General features: G+C 32.2%; 1 protein-coding gene across 1 annotated transcript; it reads right to left on the bottom strand.

Annotated features, from left to right (window-relative positions):
- Window positions 1–1,406: 1,406 nt before the first annotated feature.
- LOC131853397 (proton-coupled zinc antiporter SLC30A1) lies at window positions 1,407–15,744 on the bottom strand. Its single transcript, XM_059204277.1, has 8 exons — window positions 15,541–15,744; window positions 10,258–10,463; window positions 8,841–9,093; window positions 7,204–7,314; window positions 5,701–5,823; window positions 3,826–4,001; window positions 3,458–3,557; window positions 1,407–2,830 (listed from the first exon to the last, which is right to left on the bottom strand). Exons 2-8 carry the CDS (start codon window positions 10,444–10,446, stop codon window positions 2,703–2,705), a joined length of 1,080 nt encoding a protein of 359 aa, XP_059060260.1. The 5' UTR covers window positions 10,447–10,463; window positions 15,541–15,744; the 3' UTR covers window positions 1,407–2,702.
- Between the last annotated feature and the right edge of the window lie 1,182 nt (window positions 15,745–16,926).

Here is a 16,926-nt window from a genome sequence, read left to right as displayed (position 1 = left end):
GATATAAATTCCAATAATAATAACTTCAAATTTTTCATAGTTTTAACACTAATAAGAATTTATCTCAAGAATTTCTCTGAATGTTTACATTATTGTTAGACAATAATTAATGGTAACTTACCAGCGACTACATCAATGATTTGATGACTAAACATACAATGTTTAGTCATGAAATCATTGATGATATTAATGTGTAGCGTATTTATTAATAATATTTGTCATTCTCATATTCATAAGCACTTATTATAGTTCATAGCTGAAATAAATTACATTATACCATCATAGTGGTGTTTGCTTTATATCATTGCACTTCGGTAGATAGTAAAACTATGTTTGTTAAAATATTGTTATTCTGTTTATTACGGTTGACTAGTTTATAGAATCACTTTTAATATTATACTCGTATAATGTTAGGAGCATAAATATTTTAAAAACAACGTATTGAATATCTTGATAAAATATTATTAAATTTCCATTTACAATAGGACTATGTTTTACTTAGGACTATGTCAAACTAGCGGCATTTTACTAATGCAAAACGATGAACTTATATAGGACAGAAAATAATATGCGTGTATTATTTAAATACTTTATTTTCATATATTTATTAAAATAACTTTGTACAGATAACACTTAGCCTATATCCTTATATATGTCATTAATTATTAGCCTATGTTAAATCAATAATCATATATCTAGCTGTCCTCGAATACCTAATACTGTCTAGGAACATCACAGTCGCTTTGTATACCATATATAAAATATCTACGACATGAAAATATTAACAGGTTATTATGCCGTCTATAAACAATTATGATATAATTACACATACCAATAGATTTAATTGTTGTTTTGATCCGTAATGGATATATACAGTGAGCTGACCTACCTAGATTAAATGTAGGTAAATTTAATGTTTAATCGTAACCATTTCGTTATAAGAGGTCGTCCATTACTTAACATTAAGGTTATCTTTATTAACATCTTTTTGACCGTCTCTATTATTGAGCCATTTAGGGTCTTAACACCAATAATGTTATCGTAAATATAATTATTTACCTCCCCCGATGTTACGACTCGTGGTCACGAGCTGACTCTGGAATGTAGGTAGTTAAAAATAGGTAAATACGTATGTTTACCATAAAATTATTCGTGTTAAGGCCCAGTTAACAATATGAATATTATTCATCTTTTTTGTTTAGAAATACACGATCAATGATAAAATAATTAACTAAAACAATTATAGTCAAGATTTTTCTGAACCTCTCTGGGAAGTTTAGAAGGTTTCAAAAGTACACGTTTTAAACGTATAATTCACAGGATCCTACCACGTTTTATATTTATTTACTGAGCTCCCGATATTTCGGCAGTGTTACTGAACTCAGTAAATAAAAGTGTGTGATTGAACTCAGTAAATAAATATAAAACGTGGTAAGATCCCGTGATTTTTACTAATTATACGTATAAATAATGACCGCGTCAAATTTAAAACACACGTTTAAAGTCTCATGTGATGATTGGACTATTCTTAATTTTAATGTAGGTACAATGTACCTACAATTTTAGAGGTTACGATACCCCTCTTTTATGTACTTACATCCAGAAGTGACATAGATTATTTTAAATTTTATATTCCATACAACATTTGTTCTAATCTAAGCATAGATTATGCATCGCCTTTCAAATATTCTTAAAACATTATCATTTTTGAGATTAAGGTAACAGGAGTTATGGTGTTAATAGGGAGTAATAAGAGGAAAAAATACTCGTATAAACCGGTTTCATTCTGAATATCTGTACATATGACTGCTCTGGTGATTATATATCAGTTGTCAAGACAACAATATGTCCGAAGTTACAAAAGTGAATCTCTATCAATGTCATATTGTATTCGTTTTCATGTCACACTACCTTCAGCCACGTGAGGTGCACCGGAGTGACATAATGAGGCAACGTAAACCATGCCTATTCATTGCACTTTCACTTGTTACTGGCTTTGTCATTATCAGGCTCGATTAGAAAACCGTTTGTAGCGGTACACGAACACAGTCCGTTCAACGTTTTTGTTAAATCAGTTGAATTTTTTGGACACTGACTAGTATCTTTGGACGCATCTATATCTACTGATAGATGCTGCATTAATCTTTGATAATAAACGCTATAAATAAAAAACTTGCCCCAATGTTTATAAGGACGGTGTTCGCGATCTTACCGCATTCTTAAAGAAGGGAGCTTCACGTAATATCTTTCCCATCTATCCCATCTAGTTTACGATTCTAAATCATATCACAAATAATTCCCAATCTATAGATATGCTTGCTTAAAGTTTTAATTATCTTATTTCTCTATAGGTATAATATAATGAATTAATAACTAAGTTAAATGGTTCATCCATTCATTCATAATGTTTGAGCCACGCTTTTGTTTGTCGAGCTCTTGCCACTTCCCATAACCTTTCATCATTGAAGATCGTGGGATGTGCCAAGAGCTCGGTTATGAAAATAGTTACGACACGATTTAGGAATATAAAATTGATGGGAACATAAGATATGGGACGTAATACACATCCAAATCACGCAGTGAATTAGTCAGAGTGCAGACTTCTTGACTGCTTTTGGTAGGTCAGTCGCAAACTGTTTTATGCCAGATATTGTATCCAAAGCGAAGAACACATAGAGGTGGAATATCTAGTTATAATTCGTCTATATTCGTGTAACGGTTGGTCTTAACAGTGGGTCACAGCAGCGGCGCCCGGTGCACTCTTTAGCACAAGGGCTTGCACACGCCTGGTTTGCAAACTCGATGTAAGCTTTCTTTTCCTCGTCCGAACCTGTATAGAGTACGAGTTGATTAGTATTATGTAAGTAGTTACATTTAATTTGCTCTACTTGCAATGCTGACATTATCTTAGAGAAATCAAACACAGGACTTGTGGCGATATAATAATGAGCAGAGTTTTTTTATGAGGAAGTTTGCAAATAAAATTAGCTATGAACATACTATTACATATAACATGACTGTTTCACTGCTTGTAAAATATTGGTATATATTTTGTTTCCCTGAGCGCTTCTTATGATATCCGATGATAATCACTATTCCGCCATATGTAACATACAGAAATACCTTCAAACTATGATATTAGCAACGAAATAGCTTTCTAAACCTAAGTCCTAATAATTAAGTAATTTACTTCGTACATGCTGGCGGCAATAAACAAAACATTTAGAAATTTTGTAATAAAAAGTACCTGTTTTTATTAGTTCAATTACAGGGTACAGAGAGTCATAACTTCTTAGTCCTCCAGAATGGCAAACAGTTATGAAGGAAATGACGAGATATCCGTTGTGCTCGTATATATAACTGACGGTGGACACTTAGAGTTAGATAGTCCGATAATTTGAGGTTCATTTTATTCTAATTTAGGTACATTAGAAAAGAAACTCATTGTAACTCTTACCTATAATAGAATTAGGTGGGAATTCCGGTTGTAATGTGACTAGATTAATGCCGTGACTTTTGAAGAGATTGCACACTAATTCCGAACTTTGTTGATAATCCTGGAAAATGAAAAAGAAAATAGATTTTAAATTATTGCACAAGTAATGTAATTACAAATTTAAAGTATAACACAAAAAAAACTTTAAAAAGTAAATGACCAAATTTCAAACAATTGAGCCAGCATTCAAACAAAAAAACGCATATAAGTCGGTTCATTTGTTTATTAACTACACTGGCACTTAGATACGTCAGCTTGACTAGATAGTATCTGAATTGTCCATAGTTATTTAAAAAAACATTATTATTAACAGCACACAATTTCCTTACCCTATGTGAGCCGTATGCGACGTGAGCTGTAGCTACGACTTTGTCACGATGCAGTTGCCACACATGGAGCTCATGAATCGCCAGCACGCCGGGCAGCTGGAGAGCCGCCGCGCGTAGTTCACAAGCGCCCAGACCTTCGGGAACAGTCTGCAGAAGTACTAGGCCCGCCGAACGCACTGTAATAATAATAATAATAATAATTTATTTGCTCAAAATTGTAGAAAGTATATTTGATTATTAAATGATCATTCATTAATCTTTGAAACTTTTATAACAATATAAACTTTCAGGACTGTTATCCGAGATGGGATATCTGATTTTAATTTATACAACATGGAAACTTTTGGCTAACAACAGTTTCTCATGCCTACATTTCGCTGGGTAATTTTTGTAACGTGGCGTTGAACGAGTTACGGAGAACAATATATTGGATAACTATTTTTTATATATATAAAAATTAGTCGAAACGTTTTTTTTTATAAATATGGAATGGTATAACCTACTTAATTCAACGATATACGGTACCTGGGCACTAGTGGAGAGTGACACAATATCCTTGCTTATTCTTCTTGTGATGAGACAGCTTTCCGAATAAGCGGTTGATAGAGATATTGAGTGGATTACATATATAGTAGTAAATATAATTTATTTCGTTCCGATTGCAGTTGCACGTTACATACAAACTGTTACTTAGCAACAATACTTATTTTAAATGTGATGGATTATACTTTTTCTACTTCAATCAATGTGCCTAATACGGTCCCTTAATCCATTACATTTAAGACATTCTACATCTCTACATTTAAATAACATACATAATATAAAACAATATACAGAAGAGTAAACAATAGAACTACTAGCAAAAAACATATCCAAAATTAAATATGTTAAATAATTTCTGTTGGACCTATACTGGCACGCGGAATGTTGGTGGCACTCTGTGATTGAGTGAACCAGTTCTCTTTGTTCTCAAAATTATAATTATGAGATATCTTAGAAGAGTCCCTGTAAATACTTATTTCACATATTTTCTGCAATACAATACGACCCGAAATGACAATTAGCTTTAATAAGCCATATGGGTCATATAGTTTTAAGGCATTGAAATATAAGTATTTTGTCCAATGCATGCTATCTTTGCGGCAATAAAGCTCATGGGTAGCTAGCTCTGACAGTACTGTGAGACTTAATAAGGTAATCTTGTACAACATTATAAAGTAGTTGCTTGTTTTCATTTAGTAATGAAAGTTGAGATAGCAACTTTATTTTTGTCACAGATTGAAAATTACGTGATTCAGGAGAACTTAACTCAGGGGTTTTGCGTAACTTCCCGATCACGCGGGTGGTGATATCTTCTGATCGGACGTATGCCTGCTCCAGTGCGCTCATGACGACCCAAGGCTACATATATAGTAGTAAATATAATTTATTTCGTTCCGATTGCAGTTGCACGTTACATACAAACTGTTACTTAGCAACAATACTTATTTTAAATGGGATGGATTATATTTTTTCTACTTCAATCAATGTGCCTAATAGCGGTAGATTTAAAAAAATGTTGACTATTCAAAAGTGCTTAAATTAAGTTTATTTGAATAAATGTTTTTCTATTCTATTCTATTCTATTCCTTGTGGTCAGATCGGATAGCCTATCATTATAAATTCGCAAGCAAGTCAAATCATGATGAACTGTGTGGAGATCAACTAGATAGTGCACTCATTGCTAGTAATGGGCCTTCCACTTCCTAATCGTATTCCCCCACTCCCATCATTCCCCTCACCGGTCATATATATAAATTGAGTAATAATTTAATATATATATATAATAAGTGGACATAGAAAAATAATAATTTAGTGTGTTTTCTTGTTACTTACTGAAAGGGTAGTTGAAGATGACGAGTACTATAGCAGCGAGTGCTGAAAGCGCAGGGTCAGCGATTCGAGCTGCTTCTGGTTCCCATTCCAAGGTGAGGCCTGCTCCAATAACAAACAGGCTACCTGGTAGATAATATATACTATCTATATCACATTTCATTACATCATATCGATACAAAAAATCTGTTTATTATTGCAATTACCTCTACAGTCTATCTAATGTCCTACCGATTCAATTGGGTTTTTTCCCATTAAATCCTTGGTAAATTACATGCTCATTATTATCATGTAGAAAAAGCAAGTTCTCTATGTACTGTAATACATCATAGTGTTTGAGGTATACGTACATTCTCATATAAGATAAACATAATTTCTTTGAGACAAGCTTCTATACACAATACTAGCTGTGTTTTGTACAATGATTTGATCGCCAAGTGAAAGAAATTTAGTTTTTTTGTCATACGTTTTAATTCAAGTCATAATGTTTTCGATATTTGATGTTTATTATTGTTCATTGAGTAACCAACATCGAAACGTCTTTACACACTCTCATTAATTTCACCAACATACTTTATTTTAAATTCGGGTGACTTTTTTATTACTCTTTTTGGATAAATTTATTGTGAGAATAATATAAGACAGCATAATATTATATACAAATAGATTGTATAGAATAATAGGCTACATAGATATAATAATATTATTACATGGAATAATAAGATAAACGCAACCATTGTTTAAACACCAATAAGCTTTATTTAAATATAGTAGAATGATAATAATGAATTGTAGAATAAATCCCATATCCCACTAAGCACAACCACACCTACTAGAATTTGATATTTAAAATATCTAATTAGGTACGTATAACATATGTACTTTTCATGTTCCCAATCTTAGAAATCATTATATTACATTTCTGCAGTTTTCAGATTCTCAATTAAATGATTATTTCTTTCATGTTTTAATATATATTGGTATGTACCTGGCTGCCTACTTGCATTATTTATTTAATATTAAAGTCACGCGTGTATTACGTATGAAGGTTTAATCATAAATAGGTTCTCACTTTGGTACGGACAGTGTTAAATAAATATTTGTAATTGGGTTACAGGTATTTATTATGTAAGTGTTGACGAGAATTCTTACACTCCGCGCGTAATAGCAGGGTGCTGCTGACTGGAATACAAATCACTAAAATGTAGTTGATTTATCAACGTTTATTGTATTAGACAAATCAATCATCATAAAATGTAGCAAAATAGGACAGAGAAAAGAACATGGCAGCCTCCAACCTTTAACAAAAATCCATAGAAACCTTAATGCTTACTTTTTAATTTAAGATGAAAATAATAATAATTCTAATTTGAGAATATATAACGTAGAGTTGAAGAGTGTATTTGTAGAGAAGAAGTAATGAGAATTTCTTTTGTTGATAAGACTCAAAGTGATGGAGGGGCCTAGTCTTGCAGGTCAGCGAAATATTAAAATGTTTCTACTTACTGGCGATATCTATGGGTGCATGCGCAAGTATAGGCTCGCCTGTTCCAGTCTTCAAAACAACACCTCCACCTTCGGTCATGCTAAGCCGACGGCTGTAGCTGAGTTCACGGCCTAAAATGAATAAAAAGGCATTTTAGCTAATGAAATGGGGTCTGTAGATATACAAAACATGATTTTGATATGTGAAAATGTCACCAGTATTTCCAAAATGGCAGTTACATAGAAAACTTGTTACGAATTTCTGTTTTGTGACAAAACATAAAACAAATGTCACATTGTATATATGTTTCATAACACGTTTTATAGTTTAGATTGTGACTCAGTTTAAGCAATAAAACGTTCAATTACGAAAAGTAACTTAAACTTCAATTTGATGGATTCCTGGAGGAACTTTGTGAAGTTGACCTGACGAGGTATTTAGCTAGCAGTAAGAGCTAACAAAAGAGGCTTTTGCAGGTTATTACTATAAAAAACCTCTTTTGTTCTGTAGTTACGTTACAGGTTCTCACTCATCGTCGCTTTGAATTCTACGGTTTTTAGTCATAATTATAACTGAAATATAGCAAATACTAATCACATTTAATAACTATCGGCTATACATGTTTGAACGATAATGACGATAAAAATGATAAGTATTCAACGATAATATAAAATGTTAGCATAGATTTATTTTACAGAACCTCGGCTTTCAAGCGCGATTTACACTTGACATGTTTTTATCAAAATATTGCCTACTATATGAATGTAGCGAAAATAATATAAAATTAGCCTATTGATAACGGTATTGTTTGTTAATGCATTTAATACTATGCAATGCATAGTATTAAATTGCCATAATGTTCTTGTAATGCTTTGTTTCACACAGTTAACTTTCATAAACTTGAAAGGTTTGTTTGAAAATAACCGTGACTTACGCTTGTAATTGATGATATCAATTACAAGCATAAGTCGCGGTTAATAGCATAAACAAATTTCTATTACACTCATAGGTAAATTTTAGTCCATTTCCATCAGAAGTGTTAAGACTTTTTAATTTATTCCTCCATTACATATTATGGAATTAAGATGGTGCTACAGGAACATATAAATATTTATATTTCTACAAATTACAAAATTTTAATCTTAATTAATATTTTGTATACACCTTAGAGTATGATTAAAAATATAGAAAAAACAAGTTAATTACTAAGTACAAGTAGTAAATTACTTGTACTTAGTAATTAAGAAGAAAAGGCGTAACTAACATAACGTATTAGATCATTCTGACCAGTATTTATAAAAATATAAAGTTTCCTTTAAGTGCTTTAAGTAAGTACTTATATTCAAAATATAATATACTTCTCGTTTTCGTTACATGTTGTGTAGATTTATGAATATGAAATATTACACCCGTCAACGCTAACTGTATGTGCTGGTGGGGTATTACTGAAGGTTGAGACCGAAGAAGTGAAATCAGTTAACCATCAGTTAGTTAATTCACCAAAAATTATTCATACAGGATAGTGTTTGCAGCGGACGCCATTGCTAGCAAGAGAAGCATTAGTCCCCTGTACTAGCAAATCCCTTCGTTTTTTTTGTATGCGTGGTTTGATTTGGTATTCATTATAGTTACAATATAGAATACTAACTGTACTAACCAGCGAGCAGCATGTAGTTGATGACGTAGAGTAGCAATCCTATCACTGCGCAGCCCACTATGACCTTCGGGTACCGTGGAGGCTGTCCATGCGAGGAGTGAACTCCAAGCTGAAGCGCGTTGACCACCAGCGCCAGTGCAAAGGACGCAAACAACACGTGTACGGACAATCGGCCGACCACCTCGATGCGCGCCCAACCGAATGTGTTACGGAGACGACCCTCTCTTCCGGCGACTTCGTCAGCTCTTTCATACTGTTATGGAAAAATTAAGTACCTACTTCAATAATAATAATTTTAATTGATCCAGGTACACTTTGTTCTTTTTCGGTTTTCAAGTTTCTTGCTTATTCTTCTTGTAGATTTTTTGAATGAATGAATGAAATGTTGATGAGTCTGCATTTCGAATGAATGGTAGAATAAAAAAATATGACTATCATACGACGAGAATACATGCTTGTATTGAGTTTAATTGAATATTTCTGTTTGTATAAAGTCGTGTGTTAAAACCTATTCCGATATTGCAAAGTGCTTAAATTTAAGTTTTTTTTATAAAGAATTTGCTATTTTATTCTATTTCAGCAGATTGCTTTGTTCCTGTTCAATGAGTGAATTATGTTAGTCAAATTAGGGTACAGACGCACCCTGGTTCCTAGAAATAGTAAAGCGTAATATACAATTAGTCCTTTGACGATGAGATACCCGTGGTGCTTCTCAATCTTATGCAAGGTTACAGCTTTCCATCAGGTCAGCTGTCAGTTCGTGTGCTATTTCAAGTAAGTATATTCAAGTAAGTATATTGTATAATTCAAGTAAGTATATTGTATAATTATTATTGTAATAATATACTTACTTGAAGTCAAAAGGATATTTTTCTTCGAAATGTGTATGGCAAAGGTCACGCAGAAGGTAATAAAATGAATGTAGATATCTTTTAAGTTTTATAGAAATTATTATTACACGATTATAAATTTGTAACAAGGAGTTTTTATGTCAATAGTGTGCGAAAATGTTAATTTTAGGTAAAAAGTAATACTATAATGTATGTACAAAGTCTACCTCGCTATAATCTCCTATCATGACGAGAGACAGAGAGAGAGAAGCTCGTGCCCAATAATGAGACGATATAGAATATCAATAGACGATAATGGGCTGTCATGATGATGATGCGTGTTTATCTGTATCTTATCTCATTTCTCAGCAGTGGGATATACGAAACAAATAAGTACTCATTTTATTATACATTGTATATTATAATTATTGTACACAGTGCTCCGTCTTGAATTATTTGTAGCTCTGTGTTGTATGTTAAATCTATTTAGTTATCTTCAATATGTATGTGTTACTATAGTATTAATATTAAATCATAAAATTTTGTCGTTGTAGGACACATAGCTCAGAACGGTGTGTGTTAGTTACCTTATACGCTAGCAGTGTGGTCACCAGTCCTACTAGTCGACAAAGCGAGTGACAGGTGTCGACAAGTAACGTCGGCGAGTGTGTGAAGTGGGAAGCGAACAGTCGGCCGCTGAATCCAGCAATAGCCAACAACAACGCCAGTAGAGAACGTGGTGGTGGCAACCATTGCAGCCACTCTTTCATTGCCATATTTATTTGTTGTCCACCTGGTAAAACCAATGGGTGTGTGAGTTTGTATCACAGAAGTGACAAATTTTTATGGTGACAAATTATGGGATCAAGACCTAGTGTCTGTATAAACTTTACCGGTATTTGTCACTTTGTGTTTGACATAAAAAATACATCGTATGATAAACTTTTTAAAATAAATGTAAATATAACGAAATATAAAACAGGGTTATAATAATTAAAACTGTAGTTATTGTTCTTACCTAAGAACTCGTCTACAAAAATACTATAAGTCTTTTGTCCAGTCTAAGATTGATCTATGTTATTTAGTCTATGGTTTGATCTACCGGCTGTTCGTAAATGTCGGCGACGAGGCGTGTGTGGGAGCATCGACTGGTTTACTTAGTTTGAACTGCCTGCACTGTTAACTACGGGGAACAATATTTATACGCCATAAAACCTGTTTGTATTTGAAGATATCACTAGTTGACATATTACAAAACTATATAGGTCGAACAGTGTTTGTGCTTAAAGTGGATTTACGATCGTGATAAATTTAAATATTATTTTTTATTTGTTATTTGCGTTACGTCTAAATAGAGTTTTGTGATAAGCAACTAAATTATACAAATAACATAGGTAATTACTACGATAATGTTGCATTGCAGTTAGCATATTTGCTAAAACTTATGTACTTAACTTTTAAAACTACTTTATATAATGCTCTCAAATATTTTAAGTCAACCTATTCTGGATTAATTTTAAAAATTGTTCCTGAAATGCCAATACCTACATAACAATATTATAACAATGGAAAACAAATTTCACTGTTAATTTTTCTTTTAAGTTTTACATTGATATGAATAGGTATTTTTTTGGGTAGATATTCAGAAAAAATAAAAGAGTTTCTGAACAGTTATAGTTATAGTTAGTAGGCCGTGGAATTATTATATGTGATAATACACGGATTTTTCCGATTTTTACATTGGAAAAATACATGTAAACAAATCTAATATGGAATAATTTTTATATCCACACAAAAAATTTCCTTATTGACAAAATTAGAAAACCGGTTCAGTATTATTATCTGTTCGACGTGAATGTGATATATTAAACAAAAATATAGACTGCATTAAACTGTTTTGACTTGATTATAACTTTTTGAAATATGATTAAAATACTGGTCTTGTGCATTTGAACTTACTTTCAATATATATATAATCGTAATTAGGTGAAAGTTGTCTGTATATCTGTTTGTGAGTTTAAGATTTACTTAAAAATGGCTGGAAGAATTATGATAAAATCTTAGAAAATTACCCCTCATTAATAATAAAAAGTACTAATGTACTCTAAATTTGTATATTTTGTTATTAATTTTTAATACGCCGTTTACTATTGTGAATTCATATTAATTCCTATAAATGTTTATTTCCTATATAATAAGTTAGTATATAACATTATTAGTTTACCATAAGTACATATAAGACAATATAACATGCCATAAGGAATTCTTTCCCGAAATTTTTGACGAGATATTAATCGTGATTGTATATATGCGAATATTGTAAAATTATTATATCTATCGATAGGTAAATTATATTGCGTAATTTTCGATAAGTTTCGATAGCAACAACACATAGATTAGAACAATTTAATGTCAAAGCGACATACATACTGATAACTATCACATTAACACGTCACATAGAAAATGCACCTTCTATAATAATTTAGAAAGAAAAAATACACAATATAAAGCACAAATAATACAAATCTCGATTAACTAATAGTAAATGTGATTAATTAAACATATATTAACAATATTTGCTTTTCATACGGAATATAATGCGTTCCGGGTGGATTGCACGATTGATGGATTGATCCGGCCATAAAAATATCTACTTTGGATTTACCTAATATTAACGATTAGGTTATTTAAGAATTAATGCGATGGCCATCTTGATTCTTTATGTAGATTGATGTAGGTACATAAGTCGCCTTTATTCGAGGAAGATGACGCTCAGCCTTATAATCGGTTGTCTCCGACAGTTAAATTGAAACGACCGTCTATTACATACTAACGTAATGTGGTTGCATTCATGCCCATGCCTTTATGAATAAGTGGTCAATCTTTTCACTTTATTATTTTGTAAAACGGTAAGAGTATTCATAAATCGTCCAGTATTCCTGATTCTTCTTTTTTTAAGTTAATATCTAGTCATTAATATAGTGAATTATAAAAAGAGTAAATGTTAAAAGGGTAAAATTTTAGCATTTTTCGAAGTTAATTATTTTACCTATTTCAATTATACGTACCTACCTAACCAAAATAGAAATTAACCTGCACATTAAAAGAACACTGTTGTTTGAATTTGAAATTATACGTCGATTGTTGAAATTTTCGTATTAAAATAATTTTTTGTATTTATAAACATAATAATAATGTAAGAAAGCGAGTAAATAACGAGATGACTGCGAACAGGGATGAATGGAAGAGAAAAACATATTACGCCGACACCAAATAAACGGGGTAAAGAAGCAGATGATGAAACATATATAATACAGAATTAGAGAAAGGTTATTAGTTATTAGTAGACTTATTTTGATTTTCATACGCATATAAGTATATACTACATACCAATACTTGAAGATGCGCTTCAAAAAAGTTAGAAAATTTGAGATAAAACAAATCATTGCGTCATAAAATCTGGATCAATTATTTTTCTATTTAAGGAAGGCATTAGGCAAATAATAGCAACAAGGCTATAGGTGCTGTAAACAGAATGTGGTTACTTAATGCCTTTTTTATATTGTAATATCTTTCTAATGTTTAATACTGAGAATAACTGGATTCCCTAGTGGTATCCTCTATATACTCATAGAACCTGTCTTTTCATCTTCACATTTTGTTGCAAGCCCAGTTACATAGTATTCTTTTGATTGGTTGACAGTTATGCAGCCTATACTTGTAATGGACAGTCAAAAGTAAAAGAATGATAGACTTGGCTTTACAACTTTTTACTGCAAAAGATCCGTTGCTATAGTAGTTGATGGAAATAAATAACGGTAAATGATCAATAAAACCTTTATATAATGGCAGGTAGGTCGATTTTTTTGCAATATCTTAGCTCTATTAACTACGTGAGATGCTGAGCTTTTGTAGTTATCTAGCGCGTAATCTGATTTATGTATGTCAATACCCAGATATAAGAGGTTAATTCAAAAAGGAATTCAAGTTATATTTTATGGTTGTGTTGTGATACTGATAATAAAGTTCTAAGTGACCTATGTGTTACTGTTATTATTTTTTTGTGGAAGATCAATATCCTCTATATCCAATGATTATAGTTGCTACTCCGTCTCTCTACTTGTATCTAGGTAGAAAAATGATAGGGCTTGACTAAATCTAAGCTGAAAACACTGCTCAGTATTCAGCTCATGAATATGTTTTTGTTTAAGTTAACCATAATTTAGGAGCTAGCTATTCTCTTTCTTCTTCCATAGAATCCATCTATTTACTACAATGTCTACCATTTAACTAAATTCTATAACATTAAAACAGTTTCTCTTATGTTATTCATATCCATATTTTACCCTAAGTGCCTAGGCAGATTATAATTGTGAGTGGATTATTCGATAATCAATATTTTTTGTATAATGAAATAGGAACAATAACATCTTCTTTACAATCTGATAGTTTTTGAGGCATGGAAGACATGCTTATTTTATTTATAAAGAACTCAATATAAAAATGGAGTGAATTCAATATATCAAAGCAGTTTTTACATTGACCTGAATTTATTTTCGTCACCGCACTTAATGTAGAGAGCACACAATAAGACATTCTTCCCATTGTGCGACGAGGACATTATTCAAATAAAAAATATAATAATACTTACGTATTGATATATTTTTATCTCGATCTGTATACATGTACACAGTATTACATACAGTATCACTGTAATAATGATACGTTACTCTGACCACAGATGGATATCTAAACGGATCCCGTGATGGACCACAGGTTTAAAAATTTGTGATTACAAATTTGGTTATTTGAGTATTAGAGAAATATTCTGATATATCTATCTGCTTAATTACGTATTATTTCTGTAAACTAAACTACTGATCGAAGTCAAAATTTTGATGCAGAGCCCATAAGTAAATTTTACAATCTAACCTAGTGTACAAACCTCGTTAATACGCTATTATTACTATGTTTTGATAATAATTAATTAGTTAACTACTTTGTTTAGGAGTATGTAATGGTAAATCATTATATATGTAGAATTTACAATTAAAAATAAACAAATAAAAAGCAAAATACTGTGAATACACTAGACCATCATAATAGGTAAATTACTTATAAATATATAAAATTTTCAGTAGAGTCTGTGGTAGAATATAAAAAATGTATTTTATGTACACTGTTATTTTCTACGTAATCATGCAATATGAGGAAATTTTTATGTTTTTTTTATTAACAATTTATTTTATCATTACGAAAATTATTTATAATAACAAAGGATTTTTTTATTATATTGGAGGCGTAATAATTTTAATTTCCTCTGACATAAATATATGAACACTGTTTAAATTAATAGTTACAAATACATTTTATAATTTGTTATGGCATAAGTTTGATTTTAATTTAAACTAACTTTAGATATTCCGATATTTATTTATTTGCAACTGTTTTTATTTTACTACATAGCTAGAAGTATCATAGTTTGTAGGTAAGGATTACTAAAAATCTAATCTAATTGATTATATTATACTTCTGTCGGTTCTTGTATTAGGTACATTGTAACGGAGGTGAGAGAAATTAGAAAGGTCAGAGTAAATAAACTGAGGTTTGCTCCGGCCCAGTGCACCGCACCGCACATGCCTTTTGGTGCTAGCTGGCACCGTATTCTCATCCACATCAGAGGCTACTGTGACGTCTTACGATTTGTCAACAAACAAATTAGACTGGTAACGGTCGCTGAACTGTGTTATTTTTATTTTGTTACAGCTGCTCCGCGTAATCGGTTAAAAGTAGTATAATCGCAAATTGATATTCGCGTTGACATTGTACTTTCAGCGTCTGCTTTAACAAATGTTATTTAGTTATCTTACCTTTATTCCGCTTTGCTTCTCTTCAATAGCACAAGTTGAAGTAAAAGCAACCTTTGTCACAACACCGAAGTTTACTAAACACAAGCCGGTTGTCGCGGTTTAGGTTCATAGCAGTTGTATAATATTGTTTATAGTCGCAAAACGTGTGCGAATCTAGTGTGAAGCGCCGGGAGCGCGTGTGGCGGTGGGTTGGTGGATCGACGTCGTTCGCGGCACTGGCGGGCAGCGCGAGCGCACCTCGCCTTATCGACAACTTCTCAGCCGATAAGCGAGCTGACCGTCACATCGTGAACCGGGCCACCGCCGGAACCTTACATCTCGTGCACCTACTGCTAGTCACTGATGCACAGCATTTCATTACCATATGACTTATGTCAATGAAACATTACATTACACTAGTTATCAATTGGATTGATTTCTTTGTTATTGTTTTGTACCGAACGTGATAATTATTTTTTCCTAATCCCTAATAAGATACAGGTTAATTCTATTTGAATCCTAGTCCATATTTAATCACGGATGAAGAGTGTTTGTCGGTTAAATTTTAAAAAATATCAAACACTTTATGTAACTTTAAATTCTAGCAGTATTAATACTGCTAGAATTTTACCTATTACTTAATTTAAAGTTATCACATATTTAACCTACTTTAAATATCTATTAGAGATTATGTCCTATAACAAATATACTATTCATAATAAAACATCCAATAGATGGACATACACAAGACAGTATTACCATAAAAGTGTATTTGACATTTTATAATGGAAGGAGTTTACTAAAGTTTGCAAAGTAATGCTTTCTTCATAACATTCGAGGTCATGGCCTCGTATAGATATTTACGGAGCGAGTGTCTTAAAATATATTTTATTTCACCCACGAGCGCCTAGCTGGCCGGCGGCGGGCGGGTAAATAGAAACAAGTAGAGATAGATAGAGTCGTTAACTGTAAAATGTTTTGGCAGGCTTATATGTCTTTATTATCAGATATAATAAAAATTCTATAAATTTAATCAACGTCGTAACAGTTGCGATGTCACAATATCGTTATACTTTATAAAATTATATTACAAATAAGTAGGTACCTGTCGGTGGTAGATCTCAGTCCTGGTATGGCGGATCCTGTAGATCGGCGTCTCGCCATAAGCAGGAATGCTTCCGTGCCTGGATTGCAGCTGTGAAGTCGAGTGATCTAGATACCAGTGCCCATAAAAGGAAGTATAACTCCGCTTCCAGGTCCTTCAAAAGAGTTATAGTCACAGCAAAGTCGGAGCACATCAGCAGAATTGGTAGGAGACTGAACAGTCTTCCATCTGGATCCCGGGCTTTTTGGTCTCTTGCCAAGGCTGCTCAGGGAAAATTCTGTCAGCCATCTTTTCCACCACTG

Source organism: Achroia grisella, unplaced genomic scaffold, assembly GCF_030625045.1.
Source record: "Achroia grisella isolate CSIRO2021 unplaced genomic scaffold, CSIRO_AGI_Agris_v1 utg900, whole genome shotgun sequence".
In the NCBI taxonomy this organism is placed as follows: Eukaryota; Metazoa; Arthropoda; class Insecta; order Lepidoptera; family Pyralidae; genus Achroia; species Achroia grisella.
This window is presented reverse-complemented; position numbering and strand designations above follow the sequence as displayed.

Bases quoted from the DNA above. Each gene is read 5' to 3' on its own strand.
- LOC131853397 (XM_059204277.1), bottom strand. From the start codon at position 10,446: ATGGCAATGAAAGAGTGGCTGCAATGGTTGCCACCACCACGTTCTCTA. The intron at 9,094-10,257 runs GTAACTAACACA...TTTCCATAACAG, and splicing joins CCACACTGCTAGCGTATAAG to TATGAAAGAGCTGACGAAGT. The intron at 3,558-3,825 runs GTAAGGAAATTG...TTCATTTTCCAG, and splicing joins TCGCATACGGCTCACATAGG to GATTATCAACAAAGTTCGGA.